We start from the raw sequence: 13,718 nt of genomic DNA on the forward strand, positions 1-13,718 counted from the left end.
CGTTTGTAATAGTAATAACATATAGAACATGGAGATATGTGATCCCTTTGAAGTCCTGGATCATCTCTCCAACCCAGAAGTTCCATTTTCAGTCCACCTCAGTGCACTCCTTTCCCCAAAAGACAATCATTCACTGAATTGTCTGTCCTCTGGGAGGCCCAGGCCACTGGTCCAGCAAGAGTGGAGAGACCAGGGCATGACCTCAGGACTGGGGCCCTTCCCCTGCCCTTCTGGCCTCAGCAATCCCTTGGACAGGCGGCTCCAACAGGGCCAGGCCAGAGAGTGGGGGGCTGCAAACCATTTCAGGGTTGAACTCTCCATGAACCGGGAAGGAAAGGGGGCGGAGGCGACAAAGCAGAGCCAGCAAGGGCAGGCTGGGGAGGCGAGGCTTCTGGGCAAACCTTCTGGCTGAGTAAATACTGAGTGGCCTCATCTCCAAGGTGGGGGTTGAAATGGAACTGTCAAGCCAGAGTAAACTGGAGGGAGCAGTTGGCCTCTAAGGAGCATGCTTTCTGGTCTCCCTCCCTCCCTCCTCTTTTCCCCTTCGGACAGAAAGGGCTTCAAGGCTCAGAATAATCTGGACCCAGGCCAGTGATTTTAAGAGCTGGAATGAAATGTAGAGAGTGATTTTAATTAGTTCTCTCTAGGCCAGTAGAGTATATTCAACAGGATGTTTCTCTGTCCCCCTCCATATCCCACCAAGTTTCCATTTCTTATCTATCTTTTCTATTTTTGGAGGAAAGGATGAGTTGAGCTGCAATGGAATAATTCAACTTGTATTAAACACAGCAGAAATAGGTCCAGAGAGGTAAGGTGAGTCACCTAAGGGCTCAAAGGAAGTCCTTGGTAGAGTAAACTCAAGCATCCTGACTTCCTGTGCCATTCTTTTCTCAAGCATCTGATCTATTTGTTTCCCAAAGCAGAGAAAGACAGTGGATGAGGGGTCAGGTGGTCAATCTTTGAGCCCAAGTTTGGGCCTCTCTATTCTTCAGTGAGTGGACATTAAATATTTTGTATCTTCAATTCCTGTCATACTCTGATTATATAAAACATTTTCAGAGCCAGGGAAATAGCAAAAGCTGAAGCATCTGGGATACTGTGATTGAGTCATACTATGGAAGTCATGCAAAGAAGTCCTTGGAGCCAGAAATTGAGTCACCAAGAAAAAAATCTGGTACAACTGCAGGGGGAGCCAATCTCTTGGACTACAATGAGAATGTGCAACCAAAGTTATACGATGAGGCTGTCCTGTCAAAAATAAACTTCATTTTGCTATCATATCTACTATAAGCTGGTACTCTGTGGATCTTCCCAGACTTTTATTCATGATAGTTTTATTCCCTGGCAGCAAGACCTATAGTTTGGGGTCAGGTGGGTCTGCTGGTACAGTATAGGGGAGTGTATACTGGAGAATGTCTGCTTCTGTCACATCAAGACAAAAAAATAAGATAAAGTAATCAAAAAATGTCTTTTTTATCATTACCCTCGGTACATGTATGATCACATAAATGGTATGACTCTACATCATGTACAACCAGAGAAATGAAAAATTGTGCTCCATTCATGTACAATGAATCAAAATGCATTCTGTTGTCACGTATAACTAATTAGAACAAAACAAAAAAGTCTTTTGTAGCCAGGCACGATGGCACACACCTATAATCCCAGCCATTCAGGAGCCTGAAGCAGGTGGATAAGGAGTTCAAAGCCAGCCTCAGCAACGTAGCAAGGCCCTACTTAACTCAGTGAGACTCTGTATCAAAATAAAAAATTAAAAGGGTTGGAGATGTAGCTCTGTGACTAAGTTTCAATCTCTACTAACAACACACACACACACACACACACACACACAAATGTCTTTTGTGAATATAGAAAACAGGAACTTTCTACTGAACCTTTAGCCATATGCCAGGTGGCATTCCAAGTACTTTTATTATTTACCATTTAGTCTTCAACATCTTCCATTTTACACTTGTAGAAATGAAAGCACAAGCAGTAGACTAGCAGAGATTACCCAGATAATACAAGGGGACCGCATTGAAAATTAAGTCATACTTCAGAATCCTTGCCCTTCACAGTGCTAAATCAGGAAATTGAAATATCTGCCTTCAAGACTTCTTGTCAATTTTCCCATAGCACAAAGGGAGGAGAAGAGTTTGAGTCCAATACAGTTCTCCTCTCCTACAGGTGGGTAAGCTGAGACTAGAAGAAGGGAGGGGTCTCAGCCAGATGACCTAAAGTATTCTCAGCAGCTGAGAAGGGAATCTCTCTATTTGTCTCTAGCTCCAGACACCAACAGGGATCAAGCAAGATATGAGTGTGAGATATGGGCAGTCTGGGGACTACAGAAAGGGAAGCAAACATATGTCTGCAAACAATGATAGCAATTGATCAGGCATGGTGGCGCACACCTGTAATCCCACTGTCTCCAGAGACTGAGGCAGGAATATTGCAAGTTCAAGGTTGGCCTCAGCGATTTAGTGAAGTCTTAAGCAACTTAGTTGAGACCCTGTATCAAAATAAAAAATAAAAAGGATTGGGAATGTAGCTCAGTGGTAGAGTGCCCCTGGGTCAATCCCCAGTACTGATAAGGACAATAATAATAACAATAATGATAATAATTGGGATAAAGACATAACTCAGTCACAGAGTGCTTACCAAGCACGAGCAAGGTCCTAGGTTTGATCCTTAACACCAATAATAACAATAATTGTTGCTATTACAGCTCACATTTACTTATTAAGGTACATTTCAAGTATTTGACACATTAACTCATTTAATCCCAGCATTAGTTCTATGAAATGGGTACCAACAGTATCCTCATTTCACAGGTAATGTAACTGGGCACAAGGAATTAGGTAACTTGCCCAAGACCACAGGCTGGTAACAGGCAGGGCTTAGATTTGAACCACAGGTGTTCTGAACATTTTTTCCCAACTCCTTGGTCCGCCTCTCTGGTTAGTCTTGATGTCTTTCATCTTAGTCGTCAGGAGATTATCTGAGCCTCCACATCTATGCTCCTGACCAGCAGCCCAGTGGCACAGGAACAAGGAGTGTTCATAACAAAGAAATGCTCAGAATTTAAAAAGGAACTTCTGGGTTTAAGAAATCTCTTTCTCTCTTGTCCAGGAGATCAAAGGACCTCACATTGAGAGAACAAATGCTGAGGGAAAAGGCAAATGAAAGAGAAGTTCACACTTGGGGTTGAGAAACAGATGGTCTGGTGAGTTGGTCCAAGTGGGGATTGACTGTCCCCCAAACCTGGCATCCAGGCGTTAGAGGCAGTGTTCCTCAGAAACCTTGACAAACTTTCAACCAGTCCTAAGAATTATTCTCTTTCCATGAAGAACTAAGACAAAAAAAAAAAAAAAAAAAGAAAGAAAGAAAAGAAAAATCCTCTGAAGATTTTTATTTTCAAAACTGGGGATATTTTCCCCCTGGATCTGGTAAGTGGAAGTGTGGGAATGGAGGCTTTGAATTTTTGCAAAAAACATAAAGTACGTATCTGAAAAGGCATGGAAGAGTCTATATGTGAAGCGTTTTGGCATCTGTTCTGAAAAGTTCAAATGAAGAATTTCTATTCATGTCAACTGGAGCAAATGGTGTTGTTGTTTGTTTATCATCCTCTCCTTTGTCATTTATGGTAGAAAAATATGCAGTGATCTTTTCTTCCTCCAAATTAATGTCTTTCTGTAGATCTGTTGGGGGGGTACTTAGATTGGAAGTGTGATTCAAGCAGGAGAGTGCAAAATCAGGAAGAGACCTGTTAAAGAGATAGGAGGCTGATTCATTGTGGATTATGTTGAGCCTGTCTCTGTGTTAATGAAGAATTGATTTGCCCCTCAACCCTCCCTGGAGGAATCTGATGGTTCCTTCTTCTATGACCAAAAATCAAATGCAACAGCCTTCTTCTCCTGACCTCTCCCTCTGCCTCTCCCTCAGGACTTGTCACTCCCAGACTGAGACCCTGCTCCACCATCCTTATGATCCAACTTTGCTCTAACCACTGGACCTTCCTCCCCTGGCCTTTCTGTCCACCTGTCCAAAGTGGATAAAGTTGGTAGGATCTACAGATACCCCAACCAGAAGACTCTACCGCTCGTATTAACTGACTCCAAGCAAGGGAAGTTTTGTTTCCAAAGGCACTTGCTCTGTCCCATCTGCCAAGGTGACCTTTGGGGAAGCCAAACTTGGTGGCTATTTCTATTAAATGCAGAAAAAGCAGTTAATAGAGGGTTTTTTTTTTTTTTTTTTTTTTTTTTTAAGACATAGGGTAAGAAAACAGCCCCTGGGAAAACTGAACTTCCTCTTACAAAATACCTCTCTTCCTCTCCAGCTGGGCTGTGCAATTATTGATAACGCTGACACCAATTTCATGAGGAAGCAAATGCTCCGCGTTGCTTATGTACACTCCACATACACGTTTCTCTGCCTCTCTTCCTTTCAAAGGGTCGCGAATTAAACAGATTGCGGGAGGGGGGAGCAAGATAAGAGGCCCCAGCCTTAGTCACCGCTGCACCCCCAGCGGTGCTGTCCTGGCCCTAGGTATGGGGCTCCAGGGTACCGGAATCAATAAACCTGGGCCTGGAGCCCAGAGGCCCGCGTCATTTCCAAAGCACCGCCAGGCGAGTGAGCGGTGGCGGTTTGTTGGCGGCTGCAGAGCTTCCTGAGGCTCCCGGCCTCCGCCCACCAAAGGTTTGCCAGTGGGACCAGCCCAGAGACAATAGCTGCCCCCGCAGGCGCGCCCCTGGCTTGTGTGGAAAGCCCAGAGGCGCTTCGAGGTAAAAAGGTCAGCGCCGGTCCCGCTCACCCCGGCGGCCTTCCCCCACTTCATCTCGGGCCCGCACCCCACCCCAAGCGGCCCTTTCGTGGCCACCTCCTTCCTGCGGTCCAACGCCCTGAGACTGAGGGCGTTCACCTTGAGCCCCGGCGGAAAGGCACTTGAAGGCTTGAAGGGGAGCCGGCTGTGACCGGACTCTGGCAACCACTAAGACTCCCGAAGTCCGGTTGAGTCGCTGTTTGGAAGGACGCAGGCTTGAGGGGAGCGATTTGTTTGTGTGCCAGTCGGGAATTTGTCAGCGACCCATCCTATCCTTGAGCAAGAATAAAAGGGAAGGCATCACACAACCTCATCCCTACCCTGCTTCACTCCTTCAGCAAAGACTTCTTGGGGGTCCACTGTCTGCCAGGCCTAGTTCTGGGCAGGAGGGAGTTGGGGAAAGGGAAAGAGAAAGGGCCCAGTTTCCTCTGCTTTCCCCCACATTTCCTCCTCCTCTTATTGCATCTTTTTGTCCTCTGCAAACAGATCTGTTCTCTACTCCTGCCTTTCTCTCCAGAACATCTCAGTACTGTCTCACCCCTCTGCTTTCTCTATTTTTCCTGGTTCTGCCAATGACCAGTGGACTGCCAGGCCTGGGTGCATGAGGCCCAATTCACCTTAAGCCCACCTCCAGTAATGCCTTCTCTCTATCCAGCCAGGATAAACCTCAGCTCTTTCCAACCCAACCAGCCAGCACCAACTTTTTCCTCACCTCTTCCCCAGAACTCATGAGTTTAAGGGAGGTGCAGAAGCAAGAAGGAAGCAGGAGAAAACACAGACTTTATTGAAATGAGGTAGTTAGAGGTACAGAGAGAACCTGACTTGTTTGGGGCTCAGTTTTCCAGAAACTCAAATGGTGTCTCCACTGTCTCCAAGGTTCAGAGAAATGATATCTCCAAAGTTCAGAGAAATGCTTGCAGTTGCTGAGAGCTCTCACTATACCTGATCCTCCCTGGGATAGGGAGGTATGCCTTGAAGTGAGGGAAGACCCCCAGGGGTAGTGATGGAGATGAGAAAGAGATTCCTGGGTTTTCCAGGAGGCAATAAATAGGGGAAATGTAGTGGGGGCATGCCTGTGCCTTCCTGGTTGAGGCTTGCTGAGGGCAGGCCTTGCCCAGTATTCCAGAAGTCTTCGACATACCAAGTTCCAAAACACTTTGGTGACTTAGTAATGAGGTCGTTAATGGGAGGAGGCAGGTCTCAGAAAACAACCTCTGGAGGCTGTGTTAGTGCAATACAAGTGTGCCAGGAGAGGGTTAACAGGGCTAGATGGGTGTCTTTTTGGTCTGTCACAAGGGAGCTGGTGCTATTGTAGTCTGTGGGTAACTGTATTAAGGATTGAGATTAAGGGTTGCTGATAATAATACATCTGCACTCAAATACCCCCCACATAAGAAAAGCCAGGGCCTTCTCTCTATCCCAGGCCTAGAAAGAGAAGTTAGGATAAGAGTGCATGAGGAGCATCCTCACAGCTTAAAGGCACTGAACTGAGTAGACCAAAGTTAGAAGGGAAAGGAGAACCCAGGAAGATGGACTGGCTCTCACCCTTACTCATGCTTGAGTGGATCCCCAGATCAAAGTCAGGGGGAAGCCCATCCAGTACCTCCACCTTTAACAGGTTGGGTATTTCTCAGGCCCCCAGTCCTGATCCCCAAGCCATCAACCCCCCTTTCCTAGATCTGAGAAAAATCTTCCCTCTCCATCTAAACTGGTGCCCTAGTTTTGGTAAGGATCACCAGGGCAGTGAAGTTGGGGAAGGACAAGAGGAGGGCTGGACTAGGGCTCTCCAGGGGTGGATGGGAAAGTTCAGTTCAGGAGGTGATGGAGCTGGGCGAGGCTTCCGGGGAGGTGCCTGTCGACTGGTCCGAGGCATCTCCGGCTGCCTCCTTGGGGCAACCTGGAGGAGCTGGGGGTACCCGGCTTCCCTCTCGTTCGCGCTTCTTCTGCTTCATGCGCCGGTTCTGGAACCAAATCTTGACCTGCGTTTCATTGAGCTCCAGGGTAGCAGCAATCTCCACCCTCCGAGCTCGGCTCAGGTACTTGTTGAAATGGAACTCCTTCTCCAGTTCAGTAAGCTGCCGCGTGGTGAAGTTGGTGCGGAGGCCGCCGGTCGCGCCCAGTCCCAGCTCCGACACCTTCGCTAGGGGCGGGGCAGGAAGAAAGGCCACGTCAGTTCTCTCACCTCTCTCCCTCCCCTCCGCTCCTCCCAGTCCAGCTCTGCACCCTCATTCACCATTCTGTCCACAGTTCTCAAGGTCCCTGCGGATCACCAGGCAGCCCAGTGGTGATCTTCAAATCTGGAGCAACCTTCCCCATACTTCCATCCCCAGCCCAACGCAGCAGGTCCTGGGCCCCCATGCTGGGCGAACAGATCAGGAAGTGGGGTGTGTATAGAGACCTACCCGTGGGGGTGGCCCTGCACTTGCTAGATGGGAAGATCTCACTGATTTGACGGAGTACACTCACCTGCCTCTACCAGAGCGGCTGAGAAAAGAACCCAACCCGGGACCAAGACACCTCAGTGCAGGGACAACTAAGCTGCCTTGGGCCCGGAAGAGGGGGCAGCCACGTCTGAGCCCTACCTGTCTTGGGTGGGTTCCTCTTAACCTTCATCCAGTCGAAGGTCCGGGCCGTGGGGGTGCTGGATTCTGACGCGCAAGATGATGATTCCTTGTCGTCGGAGAGGAGATCAGCGTAGGCCGGTGCAAAGCTCGCGGTCTGCTCGTTCCCGTAAGGGGGCTGTGGCGGAGGGTAGGGCCCAGGGCCGGCTCCACCCGCTCCGTAGCCGTCGGACAAGCCCCCTAGCTGGGCAGCGTAGCTCGACGGATGAAAATAGCCTCCTTCTCCTTCCGATTGGCCCAAAGGGTAATATTGAGAAGGCCCATAGCTGGGACTGCAGGCGGCCGGGGCATACCCCGAGGGCGCGGAGCTGGGGAAGGGCACCCCCAGCGCTGAAGGCGGCTGCTGGACGGGATAGCCCGAGTTCTGCTGCAGCACGGGGCTGGGCAGTCCCCCGCCATAGCGGCCCTCGCCTGCGTAGCTGTCAATGGCAGGAGCCGAACTGGGGGGGAAGGAGGTTGGGGCGCTGTGGGCGCTGTAGGCGTTAGGTCCCCGGTTACAGAGTGGGTACTCTAAGAAGGAGTTCATCCTATTATAGTCCATGCGTCGAGGCCGCAGGAGGGTCGGCCCTTTTCGGGGAGACACCCTCTTGCCCTACAACCTTTCGGCAGTATGTCACAGCGATGAGGCTTGCATCCATGGCCTGGGCCAGATCGCCTGGGCCAGCGCTCCCCTAGGAAAGGGGTAGGGAGTGGGGGTGGGGGGGCACATGTGATCTCTCCCAGGCCAATGGGCAAAGCGGGCCAGAGTTTGGCAGCCCCAGCGCCCATCCATCAGCCCCCAAGCATTAGCATGACAAAGACACTTCAATCACCGGCAGCCCATCCATCTGAGAGCGACATGGAAGCGTCAAAAACATCTTTCTTCAAAGACTTTTGGAAAGAAGGGACCAGAGGGAGAGGGGGGGAAAGTTTGAAGAATATTCAAGACTTTTTTCTCCCCTCCCAACCCCCAAGGCCTTCAATAGGCTCTGGGTTATTAGATTTGGATAAATTCAACCCAGCTGCCCCTGGATCTTCCCACCCCTAAAAGAAGCCTCCCCGCAAGGCTGTAGACCTGGAGGTGGGGAACCTAGCTTCTTTACTTTGCCCAGAATTCCCACTCTGGGTTTCCTTCTCCCAATTTGTCTTGGGGTGATGGGCTAGGACAGCGGGGTGAGGTATGTTATCTTGGGCCAAATGGATGACTGTGAAGAGGGGGTGGGGTGGGGTGGAAAAACACCTAAGGGTGTGAGGCAGGGTCTAGAATCCAGAGGAAGAATTCATTAAGCAAGGGGTGGGAAAATGGCATTTCAAGGGAGTGAGCCAGGACTATAGAGATGTGGAGAAGAGGATGAAAAACGCCCCATTCCTCTCCCCATCTCTCTGCATAAATGCTCTCTCCTCATTCACGCATCCATTTCTCTCCCTCAGCCTCTCTTTATATTCTCTCTGTCTCAATCCATCTCTCTGTTCGTCCATCTCTCTCCATATTTATATTCGTTCCCTACCTATCCATCAACTCATCTCGCTAGATGTATTTATCCTCTCTCTAGCCATCCATAGCTGTAGCTGGCTCACTCACTCAGACTTAAATAACTCCCTATATCTCTCCAGAGAGCCAGAATGAGCAGAGCTAGGTGATGTTTACAGGGGGGTGAAAAGAAGGGGAATTTTTATTTTCTTTCCCAAATGTTTAAAACTAGTGGAGGCCCTGCACTCTGGTTCCCTCCTACCCTTTCTCTCCTTCACCACCCTCCATGTCCTTTAGAAAAAAAAAAATCCCTAGCCACAAATCCATAAATTCAATACCAATTAAGTGTTGAAAATTACTCAAATTTCCATGAATTTCCAGAATATATAAAGGAAGTTTTCTCAGAGAATGGGAAAAATCAGTGCAGAGGCCTTGGGACTACTCTGACTTCTTTTTTTTTTTTTTTTTTTTTTTGGTACCAGAGATTGAACCCAGGGGTACTCTGTCATTGACCTAAGTCCCCAGTCCTTTTAATTTTTATTTTGAAACAGGGTCTCAAAGTTGCTTAGGGACTTGCTAAATTGCTGAGGCTGGCCTCAAACTCATGATCCTCTTGCTTCAGTCTCCTGGGTTGTTGTGATTACAAGCTTGCCACTGCACCCAACTGGAACTCTCAATTCTAAGGGTAAGAAGTGCAGCCTTACCTCTTTCTGCTCAGTGTGTCTGTTGGGTTAGGGTTGGGGAAGAATAACAGGAAGTGTCTTACTTGCTCTCTCAGACCCTGGATGAAACTAGAAGAGCTCTTAAGTAGACACCCATTGATTCTCCTCCTCCTCCAGACTCTGAGGACAAGAGCTTGGAGAAATCCAACACCCACACTCATTTGTAACCTGTCAGGGTGTCTGCCTGACCAGAATCCTGGGGCCAGAGTTAGGGCAAGTCCAGGAGGGCAGGAGTTCAGGAAGGGATCTCTGTAAACAAGTGAGCTCAGGAGAGGAAGGGGAAGCAGGTGGTTACAGGCTCACGGAGGACCTTCAAAATTTCTCAGGTTTCCCCACCCCCAAAAGGGCAGGGTATGCACTCACTCCTCCACAAAGGACTCCAGAGTTGTCTCTCTCAATGTGTCTCCATCTTCTGGCTCCCAATCCTCCTCCTTGTCTGTATCTGTCTCTATAGTTGCCCCTCCTGTTCTCTACTCCAATCTCCAGAATCACACTGCTTTTTTCTTCCCTAATAACTGTGAGCCCCCATCTAGCAAAGAGCTCCAATCCCTTCACAGAACTCCTGTCACCCTTCCCTCTTCACAGGTGTTCTTCAGACAAGTTGTGGGCAGGGGAACCAGCTCCTAACTTCTTTAAGAGAGATGCAAGGGGGGAGGGTGAGAGAATGTTCATGTGCCAAAGGGATGAGGGCAGACAAAAGACAGAATTGAGTTGGGGAGGGTTGTGTGCAGAAGGATTGAAGAGAAAAGGATTATTGAGGTGGGAATGAGCAGATTTCTTTCTATTCCATCTCTTGGGGAGAAAGTTTGTAGTTAATCCCGATTTTTTCTCATTTATTTATTTATTCACTTACTTTTGTAAGTACTGGTGATAGAACCTAGGGCACTTTACCACTGAGCTATATCCTGAGTCCTTTTTATTTCTTATTTTCTAATTTTAAGACAGGGTCCCAGACTCACTAAGTTGCTTAGGGCCTCACCAAATTGTTGAGGCTGCCCTCAAACTTGGAATCCTCCTGCCTCAGCCTCTGGAGCCTCTGGAATTACAGGATGGTGCTATAGCACCCAGCCTTTCTTCTCATTTTAAGATGGCTTTCACAGAAGCTGAGACCCCCCAGGTGTAGGGAACTAGAGTTTGTCTTCTAACACCAAGTCTGAGCAAGGCCTATATCTGACCTGGTTGCCCTGCCTGAGTGACAAGACTTCACTCTCTACCTTTCCTTCGTTCCAAAGAGAGTCTTCTCACCCCATCCCTTGCCCTCCTAATTAAGGGTCCAATTTGAGTCTAAAGGAAGAAATAAATTCCAAGTCTGTTTGGTAGAACTGTGCAAATTCATCTAGGAGTTGAGGAAATGCACTCCTATAGCAGCTGAAGTCACCAACAATCTGTCATTATTAACAGGAAGAAAAGAGGGGGATTGGGGGCAAAGTTCAGCAGACAGCACCCACCTAGTATGCACGAGGCCCTGGATTTGATCCATAGTATTAAAGAAAGGAAAGGAAAAGAAAGAGAAGGAGGAAAGAAGGCAGGAAGAAAGGAAGGGAAGAAAGAAAATAAAAAGTACCTCAAATTATACTGTCAACAGTAGTGATTACTTTGATTTCCATTCTCCAAATTCACTATGCACTCCAATTTATCCCTGAGTCTCGCCACCTTCCTTCTTATTGCAGGTACATTAAAACTTTCCGAAATTCCTATTGACTTTCCCAGCACCATCTCAAAGGACTAGAAGGGTTGGGGATATAGCTCAGGTGGTAAAGTGCCTGCCTAGCATGAATGAGGCCCTGGGTTCAATCCCTACACCCCTGGCAAAGAAAAGGCCTGGGAGAACCAAACAGATCTGGTCCCCAACTCTCCTAAAGTTGATTTCCCTGTCTGTATGGTCAGTTAACACATAGACATAGAGAACATAGGCATGTTTAGAACTGAAATTATCTTGGAGGATTATTGGTCCTTATACTAAGAATATAAACCATTCTGATCACAATAGGGATGTTAGAAGTCTGTACCCAGATTCTGCCAGCTATTCTTCTCAAGAGAATGAGGCAGGAGGACTGAAAGTTCAAGGCCAGCCTGGACAACTTAGGGAGACCCTGTCTCAAAATTAAAAAGTTTTTTAAAAAACTGGGGACCTGGGAATGTAGTTCAGTGGTAAAGCACCCCTGGATTCAGTCCTCAGTAAAAAGGGAGTGGAGGAAAAAGTTTGCACCTTTCTGGTCCTTTCTGTGGAGGCAGGTCTTAGATTGAGAGGTTGGCAGGAACAATCTAGCAGTTCTTTCATTAGGCCTCAAGATTCTCTATCTGCTCTCCCCAGTTCAAATTTGGGGAGGCCAAACCCAAGATCAAAGTTGGAGCTTCAAAACTAGAAGGATGTCCAGGGTTATAATTTTTTTCCAAGAGATGGCTTCTTGTTCCTTTTGGGGGAAAATGGAATCTGAATTCACTATTGTTTCTTTTAATATCAGATAATTACACTGTCATGAATCTGATTTAGAACCTTAGACTATGGACAGTGCATGTTTTAATGACATGAATACTAAGTTTGGGGCCAGGATACTTGGGTTCGAGTCCTTGTTTGGCCAATTCTTAGCACTATGACCCTCAAAAATTTCTTTCCTTTCTCTCTCTCTCTCATTGAACCCAGGGCCTCTCACATACACTAGGCAAATGTTCTACCACTGATCTGTGCCCTCAATGCTAAACAAGTTTCTTAACTTCTCTGAGTCTTAGTCTCCTAGAACAATGTGTTTAATACTACTAAGTTTTCTGCATTTTTAGTATGATTAAAGCAAACAAGAAAATATAAACCATAGAAAACTCTATACATGTATGATACTAATATTATCATTTCAAAATAGTATGAATCAGTCTTTTTTAATATAACTAGCATATTAAAATATGGAAATATGAAATAGGAGACTAGCATATATGCTATTCTTTTATGTAACTTATCTTCATATACTATACAATATGTACTTTATCATATGCAAATTTTATTGAGGATAGAGTAGGCTGGCTTATTTGGGTAAAGAATTGTCTTCTAAGCTGAAGAATTTTTTTGAAAACTAAAGCCTAATATTTAATGTCTACAAAGATGCCCCAATTATTAAAAAGTTTACAGTTGACTATTAGAAATGCCTTCCTGATTTTCCTAATATTTGGGTAAAGTTATCTAGGGAGGAAGTTGTCTCCTGTTTCTTGAGGCCTAAATGTCCTTTCCAGAGTGGGGGAAGGGTTGAACCTGACTTCTGGGATCTGGATAAATCAACAGGATGCAAACTTTCACCTGGAGTGAATAACTGGAGGCATGTTGAAATAATGATTGGAATTTTTTTTTTTTCAGTGCTGAGGATTGAACTCAGGGCCTCACACATGCTAGGCAAGTGTTCTACCACTGAGCTACATTCACTACCCTGATTGGGATCTAAGAGAAAAGATTAGAGTGACATGAAGAATTGAAATAACTTTCTACTTACCTACGTTTATCCAAATGTGATAGTTTGGACCAAAATATCCACTTTGGAAACTGGTCGAGATGGATTTGAATCTGAATGACTGTTCCTACTGTGACTTTTCTGTGGTGGTTAGGAGTTAGGGAAGGTGTTATTATTTTATCCAGGACCTCTAGCATGCTAGAGATAGGCAAGGACTCTGTCACTGAGCTACTCCCCAACCTCCAAAAAGTTCCCTGTTCACTCTCCACTGAGTAGAGTAGTTTGTTAGATTTCCTTCAGGTACTACCTTCCTTAGCACTGGAAGTGGAAAGAGTATATGGGCAGGAAAGCAGAGCTGGACTGGAGAAGTCAATGTAGGATCTGGGCTACAGCAGCCACAACAAAGGAGATGAAGAGAGACCCTAGAAGCCACCTTCTGCACAGTGAGGACATGCTCTTGACTGAAAGCATATTCCAAGAAGCTATGCAGTGGGACCAGTACTTGTCAGCGACTTGGAGGAAAAGTGGTTCGTGGAATTCAGCAGGACTGTTTAGGGAAACGCAAAATCCGTGACTATGCTCTGATGCCCAGTAACCAGATAAAATCTGCTACACCATGTCAAATAAGAAGTTTGGTGACTCTTTTTATACTAAATGGCCCCCTGTCTTTTA

The 13,718-nt window shown here is 46.8% G+C and overlaps 1 protein-coding gene across 2 annotated transcripts; it reads right to left on the bottom strand.

Moving 5' to 3' along the window:
• Positions 1-3,382: 3,382 nt before the first annotated feature.
• On the bottom strand, positions 3,383-9,332 carry HOXB1 (homeobox B1). 2 transcript variants are annotated; one of them, XR_013762661.1, is made up of 3 exons: positions 7,402-9,332; positions 4,919-6,959; positions 3,383-3,763 (listed from the first exon to the last, which is right to left on the bottom strand). XR_013762661.1 is itself a non-coding variant. In XM_079132485.1 (2 exons), exons 1-2 carry the CDS (start codon positions 7,979-7,981, stop codon positions 6,631-6,633), a joined length of 909 nt encoding a protein of 302 aa, XP_078988611.1. In that variant the 5' UTR covers positions 7,982-9,332; the 3' UTR covers positions 3,383-6,630. The 2 variants fall into 2 exon arrangements, 1 of the variants encoding a protein (XP_078988611.1); XM_079132485.1 differs by having other exon boundaries at positions 3,383-6,959.
• Positions 9,333-13,718: the final 4,386 nt, after the last annotated feature.

This window comes from Sciurus vulgaris (genome assembly GCF_902686455.1).
Source record: "Sciurus vulgaris genome assembly, chromosome: 3".
Lineage (NCBI taxonomy): Eukaryota > Metazoa > Chordata > Mammalia > Rodentia > Sciuridae > Sciurus > Sciurus vulgaris.

Coding starts and splice junctions, on each gene's coding strand:
- HOXB1 (XM_079132485.1), bottom strand. CDS start 7,981: ATGGACTATAATAGGATGAACTCCTTCTTAGAGTACCCACTCTGTAAC. Junction 6,960..7,401: donor GAGGAACCCACCCAAGACAG/GTAGGGCTCAGA, acceptor CCCCGCCCCTAG/CGAAGGTGTCGGAGCTGGGA.